The sequence below is a fragment of the Trachemys scripta genome, chromosome 4 (genome assembly GCF_013100865.1).
Source record: "Trachemys scripta elegans isolate TJP31775 chromosome 4, CAS_Tse_1.0, whole genome shotgun sequence".
Taxonomy (NCBI): domain Eukaryota; kingdom Metazoa; phylum Chordata; order Testudines; family Emydidae; genus Trachemys; species Trachemys scripta.
In genome coordinates, this window is record NC_048301.1 from 63,399,699 (window position 1) to 63,426,294 (window position 26,596).

Sequence of the window (26,596 nt, forward strand, 5' to 3'; positions counted from 1 at the left end):
CACGCCATGCAGTATCATCCAACCAAGTGCAAAGTCTGAAGCCTCCTCCTCAAATTATGCTTGGTAGAAGCCATATTGATCACCAACTTGGTATAAAACAACACATACTGAAAACTGGGATTCTGAATCCTTGACAACCCAATCTCTTGAGAGATGAAAAACCAGTGAAACTAAATACCAATCTCAGCCCCAATTTACACCTCTTAACACTTTCCCATCTTGCCTTCCTCTGTGCTCCTCACTACAAGTACCAAGGCACTCCCCAACTTAACCCCCCTCTCCTCAGGGTTGTATTTCCTCACTGTTCTACCAGCTCAGGCACCCTAAAAGGTGACTTTCAAAGGGATATAGCTAACCACAGAAAAGGAGTGTAGCAGCCTGCCGTGGGATGGTAATTTATATTTTCTGTATTCAAAAATTACATTTTGTATAACAGCAAAATACAGTTAAAATAGTTCAAACTGACCAGGCATCACAATTAGGAGACTGAATGGAAGAATAAGACCAATACTTTCTTTGAAGAAGAATATAAATATGAACTAGGCAAATAATTAGTTAGGAGAGTTGGATGACTCATTCAGTTTTTCATCCTATACCTGAAAGAAGAGACTTATAATTATACTCCATAAAGTCCAGAAATCTTAAAGTCCAGAGTATAAAGTGGACTTCAACCACTAAATCAAAGTGTGTGCTGGCTAAGCCCTTGTATCTGGAATTTTGCAAGTTGTATTCCAAGATATGTGAAATATGTAAGAATTTTTTATTCCGTAAGAAATGCAGCCATGTTTTTTCTAAACCTCTAATAGACTTTAGACCATTTTTGCAGAAGATTCTTACAGACCTATCTCCCTTCCAATCTCCCAGGTTGATTCTAAAAAAATATTTAATTTTTTGACCCACCAGGAAAGATCACATAGACCATTGTTATAATGCACAATTATCTTCTTACACTTCTTAATGGTGACTGATGCGAACATTAAAAACAGTGAGAGTGGGCTGATGCCTAGCTGCTGGTAGCACGAACAGCTAAAAAGACAGTTTGAGAGCGTTACTCTAATTTGAAAATTGCTACAGAAGGCTGCATCCATTTCTCTAACATGAAGCAAAAATTATGATGTTAGTACTAAGTAGCTGTTAACTAGTACTAATCAGCTGTAACGCTAACTGGTACTGTTTGCCAATTATTTACTAGCCACCTCTTCCCCTTCCATACTGATGGCATCACAGCAAGAGAAATGTAAAATACTAAACTGCCTCCCAATAAAAGCCCAACAATGTATGAGAAGTTACTTTATTTCCTCTTTTAAATATACATATACAAGATATTTTATTTCAAAAGCACAACAACATTATACAAGTTTCAAATTTACATTTTTGCAGTTAAGGATACCAATATACGCATTATTCAAATAACTTCTTCAGTTTATCTTGGATGGAATTCAAATCAGTGGCATAAGTATCTTGCAATCACTAAATACAGATAATACTCACAGTGAACCAAACTGCATAGTAATTTATGAAATGAGAAATGACCACACTCATTAGTGATGATCTGGGAGCCCATTCGCTAGAATAATAAGTGCAAACGTACAGAAAATGATGCTAAATTTCTTCCTTTGCCCTCATTTTCCTACCTCTCCCAACTACAGAAAGACAATTGGGAATGTTAAGGAAGAGTTTGCCTGCTCAAACCAGCTTCTGTCTCTGTATAGTACAGTTTGAATTGCTCATTACCAACACCACAAAATAAAGTGATCTTGCTGCATGTCTGTTAGCTGAAATTCATGAGTACAAATTTCTTGCATCATTGAAAGTGCAGGGAGTACTGAAAATATCTGATACATGACTAGATAAACCACAGGGAAACAGTAAGTGAACACAGCTATGAAGTCAGTGCTGAAGTCCGTGAAGCATGTTTGCTAATTTCAATACAGTGCTTTGGCTGGTAAGCAGTATTATTGGTAACCTTTAAACTGGCCACTGCACACAAGTCTCCATGGAGCTGGTTTTCCTAACCCAAGGTTTCAATCACAGATTAGACAAGACTAACAACACTATTGTTTCTTTGCAGAGGGATTTACCTTCAGTTTAAAAAACTGAAAATATCAAAATGAAGAGAGAATTCTTCATTGCAATAAGAAGAAAATAGGAAAAGATACTGAAGATAACTATTTACACTATCTGGGGAAAATAAGCTGAAAAAAAGAGCAAAAATTTTAAGGACTATTTGAATGCTGGAAAATAATGATTTGATATTCCAACCCATCTGAATTTCACTTTTAAATGAGTAGTGACTGCTGTTCACTAAGGACTTCAAGAAACTAGGAGGAGGATTATTATACTTAAGCATGAAATCATGATTTGTGATTCTCCCTCCCACCTGGCATGTCCCCTCACTGCACCGTTAAGAAAAGAATGCAAACATTGTGGTGTGTGTGTATGTATGTCACACACACACACAGCGGACCATTGCTAGAATGTGTGTCCATATAGCGCAAATTCGGTTATAGCGCAGGACCACGGATGGATCCCAAATTTAATTACTGTCATTGGAATCTATGTTAACACGGGACCGCGCATGGATCCAAAACCCTGCTTTCTAGCACGTGCTCTCAAACAGCAGGTCACAAAATTCTTTATAGCCCTCCCTTTCTAAGCCTTAACAGAGCATTAAAAAACAACCCCCCCCCCCCCCCCCCCCCCACACGCAAACAGCAAGAGGGGAAAGCAGAACACACAGATCTAAAATGCATTCTCTGGATAGTTCAGCTTTTCAGACAGAGATGGCATTGCTTGGAAAAGTAATAGTTATAGGGAATTTATGTATTTAAAACTTTTACCTGTCACATCACAAGATCCTTTCATGTAAATTATTATGGCTAAAATCTGGGAAACAAAACAATGAGCTAATGAAAAAAAAATGCCATTAGTTATTGAAAAAGAGACAGACAACTATTTTTTTCCTTTAAGTTACAATGAGCATTTGGTTGGCTTGACTCCAGAAACAGACAGTTTATGGACAGCGCCAAACAGATAACACAAGAATGAAGAGAGGGAAGCCCCTCCAACATGGACATACAAAGTATTGATTTATGCCTGTGTTTAGTGATTCTAAATAGATAGTATTCCATGCTATCTTCTACAGGGTCTTGCTTTTTAATTCAACTTTAAATGGCTTTTATTTTACTGCAGTTTATGTTTTTTGTAGCGGACAGATGGCTAACCCACTGGATCAGCAGTCTAGAGTTTGTCTCTGCACAGACTGCCGAGTACGATTACAAATATAGTAAAGCTGATCACAGCCACACCACACCAGTGTGGTGCTGGAGTCCTGGGTGTAGTCTCCAGAATTAGTAGACTAAAGCTACATTATATAAGGTGCAGTACTGGCAATGCAACAAGCACACACAGTTTAATTTTACATGCACCAAGCAAGATGGAAACGCCCCCACACAATTCACTCCTTCTGCCCCTTTTAAAGATTGGATTAGTGGAAACATCATTCCTCTGAAAGCACTCTCCAATAAATCCCAGGGTCTGGCACAGTGCAGGTTTCTGCTGCACCACTTAATGCTTGCTGAGCCTGTTGGTATGGATTAGTAGAGGCCTGGCACCACTTCTCCCTCTGAAAATATGCTACAGACCTTGGCCATTTTAAGTTCTAAGCCAGGGCTAGGAACCCAGACACACAGTATGGAGGAGGAGAGGTTGTACACAATTCCAAAAGACAAACAATTTCAACATCACATCAACCCTGATATGCCTATTGTACCACATGACTGTAAATATTAACAGCTTCTCTTACTTGGTTCTTTCCTAGCAACACACCTCTGGGTGTATTCCAGTGCCAGTAAATGACAGTTTGGGACTTTTGGTGTGTACATATGGAAGGCAGGTGAATGTGGGAAGCTACACTCATGTAATCAGTAGAGACTATAACCTTTGGAAAAAGATATTTCTGTCCCTGAATATTCTACAACAGTCACCACATAGGGTGGTTTTTTTTTTGTTTTGTTTTGTGTTTTTTTTTTTAAGGTAAAACCTATGAAATGAGAATTATTTTGTTTCAATGCATCAATCATGTGTCTGAACCCTTAGAGAAGGCTCTGTAATACTCCCCCTTTTCCTTTGTCCAAACATCATCCATACTCATCAGAATTTAATTAAAAGCTAGGACTCAGAGCAGGTGCCAGTTGAATCCAAAGATGATTTGATTGGTTTCCTGGCTTCTGGCAATCTCCTCTATGATGCAGTGTTGCTGCCATAGAAGATGAAGTTTCCGGTAACGTTCATGACATAAATGCAGGGGGTTGCCTCTTCTTCATGGGAGAAATAATGAGAACATTCATTAGGCATGTTACAACATTACATATCCCCATCTTTGGGCCTTTTCTTTTCCTTCTCTCTTTCCTGGTTGACTCTATGAAAATGTCAAGTGCAAATAAGTCTAGGCAAAGTGTCTATTAACAGTCCCAGATTAATTACCCATGCTAATAACCATGGAAAATACTGAATGACAGTGTGATTGCTAACCATTTTTCACCACCGGTCTATCAGAAATGGGGCTGCTCAGAACTGTGCAGGAACTGCATGCAGTATAAGGGGAACAACAAAGAAAGGGGAAAAAATTAAGACTCCTAGCAAGTAAAAAGTTAAACATGCACTTACTTCAAGTCTGGGTCTGTTTCTCCATATTCATCGAGATAGGGAGCAGGATATAAGCAGCCTCTGGTTTTACCTTCTATCAGGACTACTCTGCATGCCCTGATTCTGAAGGCAAAAATAATCACGTTTAAAATATTATTAACCATATCATTTTGCAGATACTATTTATAAGCAACCTTAAAGAAAGCTTAAACTTTGACAGGTCTACGCACAAAGTTGCACTGGCTTAACTAGAAGTGTTGTTTTAAACAGATTTAGTTAAACTAGTGTAACCCCGTGGGTGAACACTGCTATATTGGTTTAAATCTAGCTTATATTGGTTTAGTTTACATCTGTAAATTAGCTGAAAGTTAAACTGATATAATCCAGATCTAAACCAACATAAAGGAGCATGCACTCAGGGGGTTACAAGAGTTTAACTAAATAAATTTTAAAAATCTATTTGAGCTAAACTGGTTCAATCTTTGTGTTCAGACAAGCCCGTACAGACTTTCACAAAAGCAATAAATATGTGATTGTATTGTATTAGATACCCGTGACACAAGGGGCCTTATCATCAATAAGAATAAAATGGTTACTTATCTGTTCTGTAACTGTTCAAGATGTGCTGCACATGTCCATTACACTTTTGGGTGTTGGTGTGCCCACTGCACAGCCATCACAAACGTATTTCTCAGTGGTACTGGTTGGGCAGCTCAAGCTCCCTCTGCTGTAGTGCACCACTGCATGCAGGTATAAAGAGCAGAGCTGCCCCTAGCGCCCCCCGCCCCCCAGTTCCTACTTGCTGAAACTTCGATGTAGAGGGGGACAAGAGGGTGGGTCATGGAATGGACATGTGAAACAACCGTTACAAAACAGGTTAATAACTAATTTTTCTTCGAGTGACTGTACATGTGCATTCTAAACTTGGTGACTCACAAGACATAAGAACAGGAGATGAGATCAGAGTCTATTTCAATAAAGATTGGAGAACAACTTTTGTCCAACTCTAGCATCCTCTCTGGAGTCTTGCCTCCCACTGTGCTGTGGCTCAAATGTGTGGACTGAGGTGGTTGCTGCTGTACAAATGTCAACAACTGGAACTTGTGCTAGAAAAGCCGCTGAGGCCAACTGCAACCTCACCGAATGAGCTGAGAGACTGTCCGGCAGAGCAACATTAGCCAAGTCATAGCACATATGTACGCAGGATGTGATCCAGGAAGAAATTCTCTGGATGGAGACTGACCTCTTTTTCTGTCTGCCACTGCTATGAACAGTTGGGATGATTTAAGAAAGTGTCTGGTTCTGTCCAGGTAAAATGCTAAGGCTCTCCTCATGTCCAAGGTATGCAAATGCTCTTCTCCCTTGCTCATGTGTGGCTTTGGGTATACTACGGGCAAATAAATTGGCTGATTTACATGGAAAGAAGAAACCACCTTTGAGAGAGAATGCAGGTCCTTAAAAAAGATCATATACGAAGGCATTAATGCACATTAATGCCCACAGATCCCCTATTCTTCTGGCAGAGGTAATGGCCACCAAAAATGCCACCTTAATTGATAGATGCTGCAGAAAGCGAGTAGCTAGTTGCTTTCATGGAGAACCCATATATCTTTACAATACTAAGTTTAGATCCCACAGGGCAACTTGATCTTGCATCTAAGGGTTTAATTTGACTAAGCCTTTTAAAAACTTTATTTTCTCTAATGATATGTCAATAAAGTGATTGTCCACTTCAGGATGGAGTACTGAAATAGTTGTTGTATGTACCTTGAAGGAACTTGCCCCCAAACCTGGTTTTGTGTTTCAGGTATAATAATTCAGGCCCAGAATACGTTGAACTGAAGAACTTGTCGGCGATAATCCACACTGGCGAGAACAGATGGAAAAACATTTCTATTGGCAGAGGCAAGTTACTCTTGTAGAAGGCTTTCAGCTATTCAGCAGGATCTCGATGTCTTTCAAGTAGGCCTGCTCTCTAGTGCCTACCGATGGAGCATCCCTGCAGTTAAGTGAAAGGACTGTTGGCTCAGGTGGAGTAGGCAACTGTGATCCACTAGACTTGGACCTAATCTCCCAGGAAGTAAAATTAGAAGTTTCACTGATAGTGCCAGGAGAGTGGAAAACTTGTGCTGATGGGTTCATGCTGTGGCTCTACGTGTGATTCTGGCCTGGTCCTGTCTTATCTTTAGTAACACCTTGTGAATGAATGGAATTGGTGGAGAAGCACAGAGAAGCTTATCACCTGTTATGGAACCAGGACTGTGACTCCATAGGGAGCAGAATTAGTGGACACTTTCTGTTGGACTTTGTTGCAAATAGGTCTATCTGGGGAAGCCCCCACTGCTGGAAGATGTACCTGGCCACATCTTGCAAAGACATCACTCGTGATGACTTGTAAATGATCTGTTCAGGTGGCCTTATAGGTTGTTCTGTGTCCCTGGCAGGTAAGATACTTCTAGATCTATCAAGCTGGCAATACAGAGCTCCCAGAGTAAAGCTGCTTCTGGACAGAGTGGAGAAGAGCAGGCTCCCTGTTGTTTGTTGAGGTAAAACATTGCCATTGTGTTGTCTGTGAGGACTAACAAGCTGCTTCTGCTGATCTACAACAGAAATACTTGGCATGCTAGGCTGACAGGTTTCATTTCTCTGACACTGATGTGTAAAGCTGAGTCTTCTGAGGACCACAGACTCCGAGTCTGTCGAGAATCCAGGTGGGCTCACCACCCCAGATCAAAAGCATCTGTCACTAGTATGAGAGTTGGCTGTGGGTGGGTAAACGGAACGCCCATATATACATTGGCAGAATTTGTCCACCGATCTAGGGAGGTGAGGATAGGTGGAAGGGGCCATATGACCTGTAAACCTCGAACAGTTTTGTACAGGTGTGACGGGGTAAGCCTTCAAAGTCTAACAAGTGAATAGATTGCCCGGAATCTGGATACTGGAAGAGAGGCCCTGGCTTGAGAGGAGTCCAGTACAGCCCCTATAAACTTTATCCTCCAGGCCTGGGAAAGGAGAGATTTTTCTGTGTTGAATAACAATCACACTGCATTGAACATTGATTGGATCAGGTCAAGACTGTTCTGTACTTGCAATGTAGACTGGACTCTTACAAGCTAGTTGTCCAGATAGAGGTAAATCTGAACTCCCAGTCTTCAGAGTAATGCAGCTACTACTGCCATGACTTTTGTAAAGACTCTGGGAGCTGCTTACTCGCTGAAAGCAGTACAGTGTAGTGGTAATGATTTTGATTTACCAGAAATTGGAGGCACTTCCTCTGACCCTGATTGATTATCACCTGGAAATAGCATCTTTTAAGTTGAGGATGACATACCAGTCCCCAGGATCCAGGGAAGGGGTAATAGAAGCTAGGATGATCATGCAAAACTATCTTTTTTTAAAAGCGACAAAGAGTCCTGTGGCACCTTATAGACCAGGGGTAGGCAACCTTCCAGAAGTGGTGTGCCGAGTCTTCACTTATTCACTTTAATTTAAGGTTTCGCGTGCCAGTAATACAGTTTTTTAGAAGATCTCTCTCTACAAGTCTATATTATATAACTAAAACTATTGTTGTATGTAAAATAAACAAGGTTTTCAAAATGTTTAAGAAGCTTCATTTAAAATTAAATTAAAATGCTGATCTTACACCACCAGCCTGGGGTTCTGTTCACCTAGGCTGGCAGCGGGCTGAGCGGGGCCTGCGGCTCGGACGGCGGCTGGCAAGGGGCCAGCAGCCGTGAACCCAGACCTGTGCGGAGGTTCAGGGGTCAGGGTAGAGGGCTGGGGGTGTGTGGAGGTGCAGGGCAGAATGCTGGGTGTGTGGGGATCAGGGGTCAGGGCAAAAGGCTGGGGTGCTTGGCTCGTGGGGGTGCTCCCAGCCCCCTACCCTGAGCAGCTCATGGCAGGGGGCTGGAAAAGATATGCCCTTTTCCACCCCCATCCCCAAGGCCCCGACCCTACCTCTTCTCTGCCTCCTCTACGGAGCAGCAAGCACACTGCCATTCCTCCCCCTCCCAAGGGCCATCAGCTGATCAGTACAGGGAGGGAGAGGAAGAGGAGGAGGAGGGGCAGGAAAGCAGCACGGTGGGGGAAGAAGCGGGGGAGGGGGGAAGCTTGGCTGCCACAGGACCAAGCTTCTGCCTCCTGCCCCGGCAGGGGAGAGCGGTGGGGGGGGGGGCTGAGTGGGGCTGGGGGCCGGGACTGCGGCAGGCAGCAGCATGCCACTCAAAATTGGCTTGCATGCCGTGTTTGGCACATGTGCCCTAGGTTGCCGACCCCTGTTATAGACTAACAGACGTATTGGAGCATAAGCTTTCGTGGGTGAATACCCACTTCGTCAGATGAATGTAGTCGAAATTTCCAGAGGCAGGTATAAATATGCAGGCAAGAATCAGTCTAGAGATAACGAGGTTAGTTCAATTAGGGTTACCATATTTTGTGCCTCCAAATGGAGGACACTCCACGGGGCCCCGCCCCCAGCCCCGCCCCAACTCCGCCCCTTCCCCAAAGTCTCCGCCCCCTCCCCTGCTTCCCGCGAACATTTGATTCGCGGGAAGCCTGAAGCAGGTAAGGGGTTGTGGGGGGAGGAGGCGCGGCCCAGGCTGGCCCCCCAGCGGCTCCAGCCTGGGTCGGCTCGGGTCCTGGGGTGCCGGCCCCGGGCCCGGGCCAGAGCACCCCCGGCCCGCCCAGCACTGCCGGCCCCCCGGCTGAGCACCCCCGGCCCGCCCGGCACCGCCGGCCCCTGGCGGCCTGGCGCCCCCCCCCGGCGGCCCAGCACCGCCGGCCCCGGGCCAGCCCCCGTCCCAGCGGCACCGGATTTTCCTGGACATGTTCGGCTTTTTGGGATTTCCCCCCGGACGGGGATTTGAGTCCCAAAAAGCCGGACATGTCCGGGAAAATCCGGACGTATGGTAACCCTAGTTCAATCAGGGAGGATGAGGCCCTCTTCTCTTTGAAGAGAAACTGCTGAGCTTCAGTTCATTTGCAAATTTGACACCATCAGATCAGGATTAAACAAAGACTGTGAATGGCTAGCCAACTACAAATGCAGTTTCTCCTCCCTTGGTGTTCACACCTCAACTGCTAGAAGAGGGCCTCATCCTCCCTTATTGAACTAACCTTGTTATCTCTAGACTGATTCTTGCTTGCATATTTATACCTGCCTCTGGAAATTTCCACTACATTCATCTGATGAAGTGGGTATTCACCCACGAAAGCTTATGCCCCAATACGTCCGTTAGTCTATAAAGTGCCACAGGACTCTTTGTCGCTTTTTACAGATCCAGACTAACACGGCTACCTCTCAGATACTTATCTTTTTTTAAAAATTTGTTGAGTGGATGCAGGTTTAAGATTGGCCTGAAATCCCCCTTCACTTTTGGGATTAGGAAATTTCTGGAATAAAACCCCTTCCCTCTGGGACTACATGGAACCTCCTATATGGCTCCCAACTGAAGTAGCTATTGTACTTCCTCGATAAGGAGTTTCTTGTGAGAGTGGTCCCTGAAGGACAGGGAGGAAAGGTGGGAGGAGGGGCAGAAACAAACTGGAGAGTATATTCCACTTCCACAGTGCTCAAGACACTATGGTCTAAAGTTACTCAGGACCAAGCACAGTGAAAATGGGACAGATGGTTTGCAAAGGTGAGGTAGTTTGGCTCTGAAGAGATGGAGACTGGTATGTAGATCTCAACTGACCATCAAAATGATTGCACTTCCAGGCTATCTTGAAGGGCCCGGAGCTGGAGCCCTAAGTTCCCTGTAAGCTGCACGGCCGCACAGCAATCTATTTAGCACCACACAGGCACTTAGGGAACCCGTCCAGGGACCTTCCGCGGCCGGAGCAGAGGCATCCCTCCCCTGGCCCCAACTCACCCTGTGGCCCCGACCTGCTGCGGCCAGAGCGGCCTGGCCCCAGGAGCGGCCCTCCCCTGGCCTGGGCCTGGGGGAGGAGCGCCTATCCTGCCTCTCCAGACCTCCTGCAGCGGGGACAAGTGCCTCTCTGCCCCATCCCAGGTGCTGCTGCAGGGAGAAAGCGCTGGGGGGAATCGTCTCTCCCCGCATAGCCCCAGAGCACCCTCCTGCACCCCAAAGTCTCATCCCCAGCCCCACCGCAGAGCCCGCACTCCCAGCTGGAACCCTCAACCCCTGCACTCAACCTTCTGCCCCAGCCCTGAGCCCCTCATCCCCAGTCCCACCCCAGAGCCCACACCCCCAGCCGGAGCCCTTACACCCTCACACCCCAACCCTCTGCCCAGCCCTGAGCCCCCTCCCACAAGAACCCCTCGGCCCCACCCCACCACATGATTTTTTTTGTGTGTCACACATCACCTCCATATTGGTGCACATAACAAAATTCATTCCACACATGGGTGGGAAAAATTAGAGGGAACACTGCTGGAGCTGAAGCAGCAGGATGGGGAGGCCTATGCATATAACCCTGGACCACTTTTTTTGACAGGTCCTGTTGAGAAGGAGAAATGGAATATCTGTATGTCTACTGGGGCCAATAATGCTTCCTGACCAGGGCAGGTGTGTATAGATCTATGGACTTCAAGGTGGCTCTAAAGTCCTTAAGTTAATGGAGCTTGCTGATGGTCTGAGATAAGAGAAGGACCTTCAAATGGCAAGCCCTGGATAATATTCTGGACTTCATAGGGAAGACCAAAAGACTGCAACCAGGAAGATCTACGCTTGGCAACTGCAGAAGCCATGGCTTCTATCTGCTGAGTCTGCTGCATTCAGCCCCACCTGCAGTGATGTTCTTGCGACTAGTCCGCCTTCATTGACCAGGGGAGAGAATTTCTGGCTACCATTCTCCAGGAACAGCTCTCTGAACTTCTCCATGGAGCCCCACAAATTAAAATTATACACTCCAACAGAGCCCGATGGTTAGCAATATGCAGTTGCAGCCCCCATCAAATAAATCTTTCTGCTGAATAACTTTTGCCTCTTAGCATCTTCTGACTTGTGCATGGCAGCCTGGTGCTGCTGTAATGACTGATGAGCCCAGAGGTGGGTGAGTCTAAAAGGTACTCAAAACATTGGGCGGGTACATTGTACTTTCTTTCTGCCCTTTTAGAGGTGGGAGCCAAAGAGGATGGAGTCTGCCATAAAGCCTTTATAGGCTCTAGTATGGCCTCATTGATTGGCCTCCAGGTGACGTGAGGACTCCCTAACCCCTCGACCTGTACACTTAAGTCTTCAGCCACTTTCTTTAACAATTCCTGATAAACTTTAAAATCCTCAGGAGGAGGAGGTGAAGTTATCCCAGATGAAACAGCCTCATCTGGAGAGGAAGCCAAGACCGGAAGGGGTAGAATCTCTTCTAATGGATGTTGCTCTGGTTCTGGAACCTCTTCTTGGTACTTCATACTAGGCCTGTTACTGGACTCTGGGGACGGAGCCTCTCGGTGTGCAAATTCTGCCCTTCTAGATGAGGGTCTCAAGTACGCATGGTGTGGGGAAGATCTGAAAGTTCGGAGAAACCTCCAACTGTTCCAAAACAACCACTGGTACAGGACAAGGCCCCATTGTCCTGGCCACATTCTCATGGCAAGTCCCACTCAGAGGTCAGGGTGATAGGTCGGAAGAGAGGATCTTTGAGGGGCCCGGAGGGTCTTGCTTTGGGGTTGCGAGACATCAAATCCCACCTCTAAGCCTGACAACAAAGATTCCCCTTCTTCTGACAATGGCAGGGCTGAACTAGTTGGTGCTGGTGACCAGTTCCAAGGGACTGGCGATGGGTGAAGCGACACCATCATTGCATGCTTCCCCTTAGAGGGTACCCAGGGCCCACCTATCCAGAAAGCAGGCAACTGGGGTACTGGAGGTTAAATCGCTGGCCGACGGGGCAGCAATGCAGAGGGATTGGACTCCTATAAGGAAGGAAACAGTCACCAAGAGGCAGCAGCAAGAAATCTGCTCTGCAAGTGCTTCCGGGGTAGATGACATGGAGATGATCCCTTGTTGCAGTGCCCAAGAAGTTGACAGTGCTGCTTCTTGTGGCAGGCTTGACAATGCTCCTTGTGGTGCTGGAGTCAACTCAGTCACCAATTTAGAGGAGGAGTGTTTAGGTTTCAGGTGTACTCTACTCGACTCCTTCTCGCCCCTCTCACCAGACTTAGAAGGTGGACATCTTCTCCTGGTTGGGGTTTTTCTGGAAGTTTGTATTTCTTCCTCAGTGTGGGCAAGGTAGAATGGTGCTGGGATTCCTCTAAAGGTGGAGACGCTTTTCTCAATGAATCTGGAGCACTCAGCACTGAGGAAGGCTCTGACAGAGGCCTGAGCGCTGCCTCCATCAGCAAGAATTTCGGCCTAGCCCCCATATCCTTCTTTGTTCTAGGCTTGAAATCCCCTCACAAGTCCTTTATGTGCACCTCCCCAAGCACTTCAGGCAGCTATTACACGGATCGATCACTGGCATAGGCCTTGAGCACAAAGTGCACAGTTTGAAGCCCGGTGATTGGGGCATACTCCGGTACCACAAACAGAAAACCCCACAAATGAGGAAATCAAGTCTGAAAAGAAGTCTAACCATCATAACTATGCTGAAGACTGGACTAACAAACACACATACAAGATATTCACAAAGGCCAAGAGAACTGTTCTGGTATTGTAGCGTTCCAACGACTGGCAGTAAGATGGAACTGAGTGGGGGTAGGGGCAGCTCTGCCCTTTACAACTCTGCACAATGGTGTGCAGCAGCAGGCTGAGCTTGAGCTGCCCAATGGGTATCACTGATGGAATAAGTTTCTGATGGCCATGTGCTGTGCACACTGACACCCAAGAGTGGAATGGACATGTGACATCACTTGAAGAATAATCAGCTATTACATTTCTTTATTTTGTGGACTGTGCTATTCTGTTATCTGGGTATGGTCAGTCAACTGCCTCTTCACTTAGCTACTAGACCATTCTTGACATTTCACTGTGACCCCTATGTTAATCTTCACTAACTGGGAGGATACCACTTATACAGAGAATGTGCTAAGTGCTAGCCATGTTTATTAAAACTGAGAAACTTTAGTTAATTATTGCAGTCTTTTAAAGAAAATAAATACTGCTCTCCTTTCTTTTCTGTGTCTATGTGTGAGCAAACTCACTCCTGATGGGCAGTGCAAGGAGGTAAAAGCTCGGATGCTAGTTAAATCTGTTTTGAAACCTCCAGGAAATAATTTCTTACTCCTACAGATGCTCTTGGAGTTCTGTTATTTCTCCCCCTTAAGAGCTCCATACTATAGCAAACCTCTCAGAGGAGGTATGCATGTTGCTCCCTCCAAAACCACTCAATCCCATGCCTCAAGCCCTCTGAACAAGTTGGTCCCACCCCAATGTCAATTCAGCCATTTTTAAGCTACAGAGAACAAAATTAATAGACAAAAATCAGATTTAGCCCCTTTACAGTACTCAACAATGCAGAAAAAGCTGCATTTTTAAAAGTGTAAGTAATTTGTCCATCACATACACTAACAACTTGGCACTAAACATGCATAAAAGGCTAGGATTTTCTAACGAGCCTAAAGGAGTAGGGCGCCTAACTCCCTTATGATACTTTGAAAATGCAAGCCAAATGCAAGATCCTGCAGCACAGACTTGTTATTTTACCTGAAAAGTAGTTACTGTTAATATAGACTTATTGGCTTTGTGGTATTCTGTAAACACATGACAAAGGGTGCACCGGACATCTTCAGACTATAGCACTACCCATTGACCAACATTGCAGTTTTACCGCAGGGTGATTTAACTTTTTGGTGGCTTAGAGCAGTGGTTCTTGTACCCCTGGAGGTACGCAGAGGTCTTCCAGGGGGTACATCAACTCATCTAGATATTTGCTTGGTTTCACAACAGGTTATATAAAAAGCACTAGCGAAGTCAGTACAAATTAAAATTTCATACAGACAGTGACTAGTTTATAGTGTTCTATATACTATACACTGAAATGTAAGTACAATATTTATATTCCAATTGATTTATAATTATATGGTAAAAAGAAGAAAGTAAGCAATTTTTCAGTAGTAGTGTGCTGTGACACTTTTGTATATTTTTTGTCTGATTTTGTAAGCAAGTAGTTTTTAAGTGAGGTGAAACTTGCAGGTACATAAGACAAATCAGACTCCTGAAAGGGATACAGCAGTCTGGTTAAGAACCACTGGCCTACAGCGTATGTCAAAATGCTGGCTCTTTCTCCCCAGTCCCAAAGAGTATGAGGTTTTTTGCCCTTCTGTGTCATCTGGCCTTCTTAAGTTATTTTCCCCTGCAAAAAATTACATACTGGCCAGTTACCTACTTGAGGAACATACACACTCCAGCTCCACACTGGAGAGCATGAGAGGTACAGGCTCCCAGCTCCTCCCCATTCACCAACTCCTGGCAGCAGGTATTCTGGGAGCATAGCATGGTGCCACAGAACAAACACAACACTGGGTGCTTTTGTTCATCGTCAAAAGACCGTGGGCACCTGTAAAGAGAAAGGTGGTAATTAAGTGCAGTATGGAACCAAAATAATTATTTCAAATACATTGAAATGTTAAAAAAAAAAAAAAAAAAAAAAGGAGAGTCAGTTATGCTGTTTTGACCAGAAGGCCTTTTTCAGAAAAGAGGCACCATCAATCACAATGCTTCCTCAGAAACTATCTGGTAAAATTTGTTCTAATTTTTCTCAGAAGAAAGAGGTGCTTCTCTAGAGTATAGATCAGCTGGGGAGGGGGGGAAATTGGTATAAATCCAATGAAAGCTTTTCTAAAGTAATTGTTAATTCTGTGATCTCATGGGACATTATTTTTCCCAACATTACATCTACCAAGTGATGTTCCAGAGGTTCTCAAGCTACGGTCTTGCAAAGCATTGCTCAGAGTGCAGGCCTGTTCACATGATAGTAATTCTCCTCTTCATTTCCTAACTGCTAACACAACTAAAACTACATTTAATATTTTCCTATTAGTTTTCCCATGTAATCAATGGCTGTAGTTGCCATTGGGATCTTATTCAATTGCAAATGGCAGATTAGGTGACCCATGCAATTGTGAATGGAAGGGAATGGTCAGCAAGAATCTTTCTGTTAAGATGTGGATCACACTATAAACATTGAGAAACTCCTGCTGTGTTTAATGGAAACAAATGAAAGGAGAAAGCTGCATCAGCGTATAGACGCCAACAGGATCCAAAGACTGCTAAAATGCATATTAAATCAGCATGAATGGAGTGAGAAAACCTCCTCCTCTCCATGAATAATGTACCTCTCTTCAGTAAATCATTAATGTAGATATCCAATCTGAGAAATGTGCCTTATTAAAACTAAAAACTGAGAAAATGCAGGATTAGGAACTGAATCAAGTCAGAAGTGGAAGTAAATTCAGTGATGTTATTCTAGCCCATTTATACAAATAACAAAACTGACACACAAGCACAGTACTAGGATGCCAAAGTGGGTAAGGTGATGTAGGTCAGGAGCAGCACTGGCAGGGTGACATAGCATAACTTGCTCCGTGCCTGACTCCTCACTATTCACAGATCAAACCAGTGGTTCATTCGTGAGCATTAAGTTCACTACTGTTAAAATACAAAACAAACTTCCATGAGGAAAATTCTCTTTAGAAAGAATTAAAAAGCACTTTGGCTATATCCATGTTTCCATGCTTTTCCACAGGAAGAATAACTAAAGTGAAATGATATATTTTCACTCTGTCTTCTCTGCTACCAACACTAGGGTTACCATATTTCAACAATCAAAAAAGAGGACGGGAGGAGCCCCGCCCTAGCCCCGCCCCTGACCTAGCCCCGCCCCTGTCCTGTCCTCGCCCCTGCCCCTTCCACTCCCTCCCACTTCCTGCCCCCTCAGAATCCCCAACCCTCCCCCCCACTCCTTGTCCCCTGACTGCCCCCCCAGGACTCCACCCCCTCCCTAAGCCTCCCTGCCTCTTGTCCCCTGACTGCCTCCTCCTGAGACCTTCCCCACATCCTAACTGGCCCCCTAGGATCCTACCCCCTACCTGTCCCCTGACTGCCCCAACCCTTATCCACACCCACATCCCCTAACAGCCCCCCCCCCCAGAACTCCTGACCCATCTAAACCCCTCTGCTCCCTGTCCCCTGACTGCCCCCTCCTGGGACCCCTGCTCCTAACTGCCCTCCAGAACCCCACCCCCTACCTAAGCCTCCCTGTGCCTTGTCCCCTAACTGCCCCCTCCTGGGACCCACCCCCCACCTGTACCCTGCCCAAAACCTTACACCCCCCAACCCCCAGACAGCCCCCCCCGAACTCCTGACCCATCCAACCCTCCCCCCTGCTCCCTGTCTCTTGATTACCCCCCCCCCCCAGAACCTCCCTGCCGCTTCTCTGGTCCCCGGCCCCCTTACTGTGCTGCTCGACAGCGGGGGAGGGCAGCAGCGTCGGAGCTCCAGACAGCGAAGGGCCGGTGATCTGTGAGTGCAGGGAGGGGAGGGGGGGTGTCAAGTTTCAGGAGGGAGGAGGGGGGAAGTGCAGTTCTGACTCTGGCTGTTGGAGCACCGGCTGCTTTGTAAGCCGTGCGCACGCTCTGCATGGGGGGGGAGGGAAGGAGGGGAAGTCCGGACATTGACAAATTCCCCCCGGACGCTATTTTTAACCTGAAAAAGCCGGACATGTCCGGGGGAATCCGGACGAATGGTAACCCTAACCAACACTTCATCTGTGGGAAAGGTTCAGTATTCCTATTCAAAGCCAGTGCCAAACCTCTGGTCCTGGAGTGGGCAATGGTGAAAACAACTGTCAGCTATTTCAAACCTACATTTGTTTACTGAAGTGTGTCAGTGCTTTAAGCTGTAATAGTTTTATATATGGTAATTATGGGTAAAGTAAGTAGCATCATACTTAAAATGGACTGCTGGTTATTGATGGTTAGGAACAAAACAGTATGTTCACTTCAAATTTTGCAATACCCTTCCCAGACTTGAACATCACAGACAACAGTTGTTCCTGGATTGGTGAAGTGGCAGCATTTGATTTCCATCCCAGAATTGTTTCTGTAATAGTTTTGCCACGTGTCACATGGGTTACACTAACTGCAAGAATATGAAAAGGAGAAAACACTTGACAAGAAGGCAGATCAAACTGCTACTTTTTACCTAAACTGAGAGGCTTGATTCAGGAGGCAGCTGTAGTCTTCTGGAAGCTCTATCAAATTATTTCTTTTCCTTGGATATCTAGTAAATGAGTGGAAGAAGAAATACTGTAAAAAATATTAATGAAGGATACAGCCACACGAGATCACAACAAACAGAATGGATACATACTGCCAATAGTTCACCACTCTAGTAAACTTACTGTCCTCTCTTTCAAACTCCCAGGGCCTAGAATCATGTCACAACCTCTAACAGCCAAAATAAGGGGTATAAGACAAACCACACAGGAAACGTTTCCACAGTAAATGTACAACAAAGGTAAGAAAACTAAGTTTGCATGGAATGGGCATATATTTTACAACCCAATGAAGGTTATCTCATGTTACCAATTACCCCAGAAAAAAGCTGATGTCTGGGTGGAGTGGTAAAATGTTTGATGTTCTGAGAGAATAGTAATTGTTTAGTCTTGATAAAGGAATCCTGTAAAGTCATTTGAAGAGGTGGGTGTGTTTATGGCAAAGGTGCAAGAGGAAGCAAGGAATCCCTAACTGCAAGACTTGCCCTCCTTTAACTACCCAGAGCCCAGCTCCTTCAGCTGTTACAGATCAAAAACAAAGCCCAGAAAAAAATGAAACTAACCTTACTGAAATGTTTTTCCCTTTCAGAAAACTTAGTACAGCAGGGTCAGCACACCACCTGTATCAGACAAATATTCACAGTTATATTGTATTAACACTATATATAATTAATAAGCATAATTACACAAATCTAAAAAAGTAGTAAAAAATCTTGAAAGTTTATGCAAGAGAGAAATCTATTTTTAAAAACACAAAATTATAAAGATTTCACCAGCATGAAACACACACAAAAGACATTCACACCATCTGCAAATGCTGATTTTCTCAGAATGTGAACATGGACTATCACACACTGCTTCCCTTGGAATATCTATTGATCAAGGTTGTACATTAAAAATATCCTACATTTTAAATGTAGTATTTATTGCTTCTAGTGATTGCTTTTCAAACATTTTTTAAATGCACCATTGAAAATGTTTACTGTATTTATGTTTATAATGGCAAAACATATCCATCTACACAGTGTAGTAAGTTACTGTACTGCCAAGCTGCTAATCACAGGAATGAAATGACTGCTTTGGTATTCTTGCTGAGACAGTTATTTTATACTACTTCTACAAAGCAGAAGAGAAGAGAGACCTCCAGCAATTGGTCATTTTAGCTGATGTGTTTCAGTGGCACTTCTCAAAAACAACTGATTTTATAAACACCCCCCCCACACACACACACACACAGGCAATAGCGTTATTACTACATAAAAGATCTGGTCTCACATTTGGAATCCCTCTCCTTTGAGCTGGGAGCGCTATTGTGGGGATAATGTGTTCAGTCTCAGCTGGAAGGAATGTCTGTTACATTAAACACACACACCCCTTTTTTCCTTATAAGCAACCACTTAACGGACTTAAAAACCTAGTTGCTTATTGGAGGTTGTTCTTCAAATAAATGAAGCAAAATTATATTTAGTATATCTGGGGATAATCTGAGGCAGTATTAAGACAGAAGGTTGGAATCAATAGGCTCAAAATATCTCCTTGGTTGAAGTATGCTGGACAACACAGAGGCCTCAAGATGACAGAGGGCAAGAGAGAAAAAGAGAAGCAGAGAATTTCACCAGGAACCAAGAAAGCCAATTACTATAACAAAATATTAACTTTAATATTACATGCAGTGGACTCAGCTGAATGTGGACATTCTTCAAACAGTGATGTGGAAGTTTTAGTAGTTTTTCTTAGTTTTAACCAATCCCTCCTTTACAGATAGATTTCTACATCCATATTGTTGGGGTAATACCCTACTTTTAACTAGTAGGTCAACTATGGCACCTAATCAGACTTTGTTTTCGAAATCAGGGAGATATAGCCCAAAGCTAGAACTGGCAGGTTATACTTTATGTCAGACTAAGAACCCTGCTTTCAGATACCATCATAGTCGGTGCCTGTCCTGGGGGCAGATAGGGCTGACAAGACAGACCAATGAGCAAGGAATCGTATAACACAAAAGCAACACTCCAGGATAACTTCCTTCTTGGATGCTGATTGCAATCCCCTCTATATGCACCAAAATAAATGACTCATTTGGAATTGGTTTAATACAGCCATGATAAATTATTCTAAGATATTCAAACTGCTTAGTCAGAAGGGACATCTAGTCTAACCTCCTGCACATTGCAGACCACAGAACATCACCCACCCGCTCCTGTAATAGATCCATAACCTCTGGCTGAGCTACTGAAGTCCTCACATCCTGATTTAAAGACTTCAAGTTACAGAAAATCCACCATTTACACTTGTTTAAAACCTGCAAGCGACCTGTGTCCCATGCAGCAGAGGAAGGTAAACCACCCCACAGGGTCTCTGCTAATCTGACCCAGGGGAAAAGTCCTTCCTGACCCCAAATATAGCTTAGTTGGACCATGATCATTTTGGCAAGACCTACCAGCCAGATACCTGGGAAAGAATTCTCTGAAGTAAATCAGAGCCTTCCCCTCTAGAGTCCCATCACCGTCTGTTGGGGTTATTTGCTACTAGCAATCGCAGATCGGCTACATGCCATTGTAGGTAGGTTCATCATATCACTCCCTCCATAAACTTATCAAGCTCAGTCTTGATGCTAGTTAGGTTTTTTGCCACCACTGCTCTCCTTAGAAGCACTTCACTCCTCTGATGGTTAGAAACCTTCATCTAATTTCAAGCCTAAACTTGTTGATGAGCTGTTTATATCCATCTGTTCTTGTGTCAACACTGGTGTTTAACTTAAATAACTCCTCCCCCTCCTTGCTATTTATCCCTCTGATGTATTTATAGAGAACAATCATATCTCCCCATAGCCTTCTTTTGGTTAGGCTAACCAAGCCAAGCAATTTGAGTCTCTTCTCATAAGATAGGTCTTCCCTGTCTTAAACATGGGAGACAAGAATTGCACACAGTATTCCAGATGAGGTCTCACCAGTGCCCTGTATAATGATACTAACACTTCACTGTCTCTACTGGAAATACCTAGCCTGATGCATCCTAGTACTGCATTAGCGTTTTCACAGCCGCATCACATTGGCAGCTCATAGTCATCCAGTGAACAACTAATACACCCAGAGCTTTCTCCTCCTCTGTCGCTTCAACTGATAAGTCCCCATTTTATAGCAAAAATTCTTGTTAGTCCCTCAGTGCACGACCTTGCACTATTAAATTTCATCCCATTTCTATTACACTAGTTTTCAAGGTTGTCCAAATATTCTTGTATAATATTGTGATCCTTCTCTGTATTGGCTATACAGACAAACTTTGTGTCACCTGCAAATTTTATTAGGACATTCCCACTTTTTGTGCCAAGGTGATTAATACAAATGTTAAAGTAACATTGGTCCCACTAGTTACTTCCCTCCAACCTGAGAGTTCCTCTTTCAGCATGACCCGTTGTAGTATCCCCTTTAGTCAATTCCTTATCCACATTTCAATTTTCATATTAATTCCCATCTTCTCCAATTTAACTAATAATTTCCCATAGAATCATAGGACTGGAAGGGACCTCGAGAGGTCATCTAGTCCAGTCCTCTGCACTCATAGCAGGACAAGTATTATCTAGACCATCCCTGACAAGTGTTTATCTAACGTGCTCTTAAAAATCTCCAATGATGGATATTCCACAAGCTCCCTAAGCAATTAATTCCAGTGCTTAACTACCCTAATAGTCAGGAAGTTTTTCTTAATGTCCAACCTAAACCACCCTTGATGAAATTTAAGCCCATTCCTTCTTGTCCTGTTCTCAGAGGTTAAGGAGAAGAATTTTTCTCCCTCCTTCTTGTAACAAACTTTTATGTACTTCAACATCTGGAACTGTATCAGATGCCTTACTGAAATCTAGATCTAGATCTGAAAATTAGATCTATTCCATTGCGTCTAAAAAAAAAACCCAAAAAAACACTTATCTTCTCAGAAAAAAAAAAAATCAAGTTGGTCTGGCACAATCTACCTTTTGTAAAACCATGTTGTATTTTATCCCAATTACTGGTTACTTCTACGTCCTTAGCTATTTTCTCTTTCAAAATTTGTTCCAAGATCTTACATACAAATTGAGGTGAAACTAACAGACCTGTAGTTTCCTGGATCACTTCCCTTCCTCTGTTCCCCTTCTTAAAAACAGGCACTATATTAGAAATTCTCCAGTCACAGGGTATGACCCCTGGAGCTTACATTCATTACAAATCCCTGCTATTGGGCTTGCAATTTCATGTTCCAGTTCCTTTAATATTCTTGGATGTAGATTATCCGGGCCTCCCAAATTAGTCTCATTAAACTGTTTGAGTTTGACTTCCACCTCAAATGTGGTAATTTCTACTTCCACAACCTCATTTCCATTAGCCACTCTGCCACTACCCCATAGCTCCTCATTACCCTTATTAAAAACTGAGGCAAAGTATTCGTTTAGGTGTTGGACCATTCCTAGATTATTTTTAATCTCCACCCCAACTTCATAGACTCATAGACTTTAAGGTCAGAAGGGACCATTATGATCATCTGGTCTGACCCCCTGCATGCTGCAGGCCACAAAACCGTCCCTACCCCTTCCCTTGACTCTGCTGTTGAAGTCCCCAAATCCTGTGTTTTAGTGACTTCAATTGGCAGAGAACCCTCCTGCTAGCGATCCCTGCCCCATGCTGCGGAGGAAGGCGAAAAACCTCCAGGGCCTCAGCCAATCTACCCTGGAGGAAAATTCCTTCCCGACCCCAAATATGGAGATCAGTAAGACCCCGAGCATGTAGGCAAGAGTCTCCAGCCTGACCCCTGTTAGCCATTATACTATTTACCTGCCATTGCCTGGTATTCCTTGGCTAATATGTTTTACCATTAAACCATTCCCTCCATAAACTTATCTAACTTAATCTTAAAACCAGACAGGTCCCTCGCCCCCACCGTTTCCCTCGGAAGGCCGTTCCAATATTTCACCCCTCTGACGGTCAGAAACCTTCGTCTAATTTCAAGCCAGAACTTCCCCACAGCCAGTTTATATCCATTCGTTCTCGTGTCCACATTAGTACTAAGATGGAATAATTCCTCTCCCTCCCTTGTATTTATCCCTCTGATATATTTAAAGAGAGCAATCATATCAGTGTTTAGTTGTCTCACTTCTTTTTTCCTTGTTTTCTTTTTATTTATATGACTACAGAACTTTTTACTATTGGTTTTAATTTCCTTTGCAATGTTCAACTCTGCCTGGCTTTTGCCGGTTCTCATTTTTTCCCTACATTTCCTGACCTCCAAGAGGTAGCTTTCCTTGCTGATCCATCCCAACTTCCTTTCCTTGTAGGCTTTCTACTTTCTCTTAAGAACCTGTTTGAGATGACTGCTCATTGAATTTGGTCTGCAATCCTTCCCTACACATTTCTTCCCCTTGCTTGGGATGCAGGCTTCAGATATTTTAAGTCAACATTGAAGAAACTAATTCCAAGCCTCCTCCACATTCAGATTCTTTAGTTCTTCCGTCCAATCCACTTCCCTAACCAATTCCCTTAATGTTTTAAAGTTTTCCCTTTTGAAATCAAGGTCCTTAGATGCAGATCTATTTTTGTTTATCCTTCCATTGAGTTTAAATTGAATTAACTCATGATCACTCAAACCAAGGTTGTCCCCTACAGCCAGTTCTTCTATGAAATCCTCACTACTCACCAATACCAAATCTAAAGTGGCATCACCTCTCGTAGATTTGGTGACTTTTTAGTGAAGAAATCTGTCAGCTACCACATCCAGGAAAATCTGGGCCCTACTATGACTAGTACCACTTGTCCTTTCCATAATCACACAATTCCCAGTAGTATTTATTGCATTAAAAATATTAAGAAGGTCTCTATCCATATCCAAATCGGATCCTGGGGGGGTGTCTGTAACATACCCCATGCACTACCACAGGAGAGCCTCTGGTAGCCTTTTTTCCCCCAAAGTGATTTTGACCCAACTAGACTCTGTGTTATCCATTCTATCACTTCTAATTTCTTTATGGTCTACCTCATCACTAATATACAATGCTACTGCACTACCTTTATTTTTATTTCTGTCTTTCCTGAACAGCACATACCCTTCAATATCTGTAATTCAGTCATGACTACTATTGCACCGGGTTTCTCTTATCCCTATCCACTTCCTGCACCAGTAGTTCTAGTTCCTCCATTTTGTTACCGAGGCTTCTTGCATTGGCGTACAAACACCTTAGTTGTTTCTGCTTAGTTTTGCCCACATTCCTCACCCAATTAGGTACAGTCATTCTACTGCTAATATCGCCTACCTGATTGTCAGCATCATTGGTATTGGCACTCTTTTTCCTCTTACTGTCCATTCTTATACCCACGGCTGTATTCTCTCTCTCTCTCAATTTCTTTCTGGTCAATATTAGAATCAGGTGTGGAGATTACATGACCATCCCCCGAATTCCAAACTCTGTAAGTGGTTCAATACACACTCTGTTCATCAAGCCAATTCTTTTGCAACTGCAATATGGTATTGGTCAGAGCGTAACCAATTATTCACTAATTTCATCTGAAATTCCCTTACAACCATCACAAAATGGAAGGATGGTTCCATTTGCTCCCCCATCTCCATCAAGTACCTTTGGAGCAAGGGGCTTACAGTGCCCCAATATTCCTCGAAAAGCAGGAACAGATTGGTGGGTAGAGATAGATAACTACAGAGTGCCTTGAACTCTCCTTCCTCGGAAACTGCAAAAGAAGAAGGAAATACTAGAAATACATCAAACAGTTTCAGCCAGTCCATTCTCCTAAAGTCTTTCTGAACAGGGCACACGATCAGCAGCAGACATAATGGAAAACCAGAATTCTTCTGATTCCTTTTACAACTTATTCATATGAACATCATAAAGATTTAGGGTAATTTTTTAGCTAGTGTAACTAGGTGTAGCGCCACTGACTTTAAATGGAGCTATGCCAATTTACACAAGTTGAGGCTCTGGTTGAGGATTATTGTAGAATACACAGTTTATTGTACATACATTACAGCAGCAGGATTCTGCTATTTGAGTATGAAAAGAAGAAGTTACTTACCTTGTACAGTAATGACGACTCTCTGAGAGCGTCCCCCCATGGGTGCTCCACTATAGGTATGTTTGCTTACCTGTAGTGCTGATGATCAGAAAACTTTGATAGCAGTGTCCGCTGGGCCCACACGTGCGCTCTCTCCTTATGCTGCGCCACGAGGCTAGTCAGCGCACACGGGCTAACTCTCCTCTGTTCCTTCTCTACCACAGAGACATAGACAAGAACTCAGAAGAAGAGGGGAGGAGGGTGGGTTGTGGAGCACCCATAGAGAGACACATCTCAAAGAACCATTGTTACTGCACAAGGTGAGTAACAACTTCTTATTCTTCGAGTAGTGTCCTATGGGTGCTCCACTGTAGGTAACTCCCAAGCAGTATCCCTTCCGGAGGGCTCGGGCTTCAGAGTTGGGTCAATTATAGATAACCGTACTCTCAAGCTGAAGATGGCTTCCGAGGTGGTGTCCCTAGAGATCACATAACGTTCTGCAAAAGTGTGGACTGACCCCCATGTTGCTACTCTACAGATCTCTGAGAAAGGGACATTCTTGAAGATGGCGACAGAGGAGGAGATCAATCTTGTGAACTGCGTATGAATCAAATCTAGAGAGGTCATGTTGTGAATTTGGTCACACTGTCTGATGCAATTTGAGACCCCTTAGAGCGTCTTTGGGCTGATATTGCTGAGCCCTTAGATCTTTCCACAATGGATAGAAAAAGTCTAGGGGACTTCCTGAAGGTTCTTGTCCTATGAAGGTAGAAAGCCAAGGCTCTCCTGACATCTAGGGTGTGAAGTATAGCCTCCCTGTTGTCTTGGTGAGTCTTGGGGGTTAGAAGATTGGCAGGTGAATCAATTGATTCATGCGAAACGGAGAGGTTACCTTGGGAATAAATTTTGGATGGGGCCTGAGCGTAACCTTGTCTGGAAAGAATACTGTGTAAGGGAGATGCACCATCAGAGCTGCTCTCTTTCCTGTTCGTCTGGCCAAAGTAGCTGCTATTGGGAAGGCTGTTTTCATTGACAGGTACATCAGTTAACAGGTGGCCATGGTTTCAAAGGGAGGTCTAGTCAGTCCTTTCAGTACCTGGTATAGGTCCTACATAGGGGTAGGAAGTTGGGTGGAGGGAAGAGGTTTATTATAACCTTGAAGAACCTTTTAGTGGTTGAGTGTGACAGCACCGAATCTCTCTCTACAGGTTAGTGAATGCTACAGCTGCTAGATGGACCCTAAGAGAGTTTAGGGACAATCCTGACTTTAAGGGTCAGAGAATAGTCCAAGATGTGTGGAAGAGTTGCGGATGTTGGGGAGATTTGTTGTAGTTCATATAAATTGTATTTGGCCATGAGCGTCTGATAGTTGGCAATACGGAATTGTAAGGTGGCTGAGGAATATGCCTGTCAAAGATCAAGACGCATCCAATCCCTGTTGTAGGGCATTGCCCTGGATTTGTGCTGTCGGCTATGGGAATTGACAGTGTCCATCACTATAGAATTAGATGGCGATGAGAGAAAAAGGAACTCTGATTCCTATTTGGGGACATCATATTTTTTGTCCATTACACATCGGAGATGCCAATTCCAAGGTTTGCCATACCATTTTAGCCAGGTCTAAGATGGTTTCACTAATTAGAAGGACAATCTTTGAGGACAACGAAGAATGGAGGATATCAAGGAACTGACGGTGGGTGTTCTTGACCTTCTCTAGTAGCATGTGGGGAGTGTCCACCACACTC

The 26,596-nt window shown here is 44.0% G+C and overlaps 1 protein-coding gene across 2 annotated transcripts in view; it reads right to left on the reverse strand.

Annotated features, from left to right (window-relative positions):
* Positions 1 to 1,308: 1,308 nt before the first annotated feature.
* The window catches only part of UBR1 (ubiquitin protein ligase E3 component n-recognin 1), a 140,112-nt gene continuing 114,824 nt past the window's right edge, over positions 1,309 to 26,596 (reverse strand). The window contains exons 42-47 of one of the 2 annotated variants that reach the window (XM_034769201.1): positions 24,422 to 24,530; positions 18,387 to 18,443; positions 17,751 to 17,828; positions 14,935 to 15,105; positions 4,669 to 4,770; positions 1,309 to 4,319 (exon numbers count right to left, since the gene is read on the reverse strand). In XM_034769201.1, coding sequence (XP_034625092.1) covers positions 4,178 to 4,319; positions 4,669 to 4,770; positions 14,935 to 15,105; positions 17,751 to 17,828; positions 18,387 to 18,443; positions 24,422 to 24,530 — 659 coding nt within the window. In that variant the 3' untranslated portion in view covers positions 1,309 to 4,177. The remainder of the gene's footprint in view (positions 4,320 to 4,668; positions 4,771 to 14,934; positions 15,106 to 17,750; positions 17,829 to 18,386; positions 18,444 to 24,421; positions 24,531 to 26,596) is intronic. The other variant, XM_034769202.1, reaches the window with a different exon arrangement.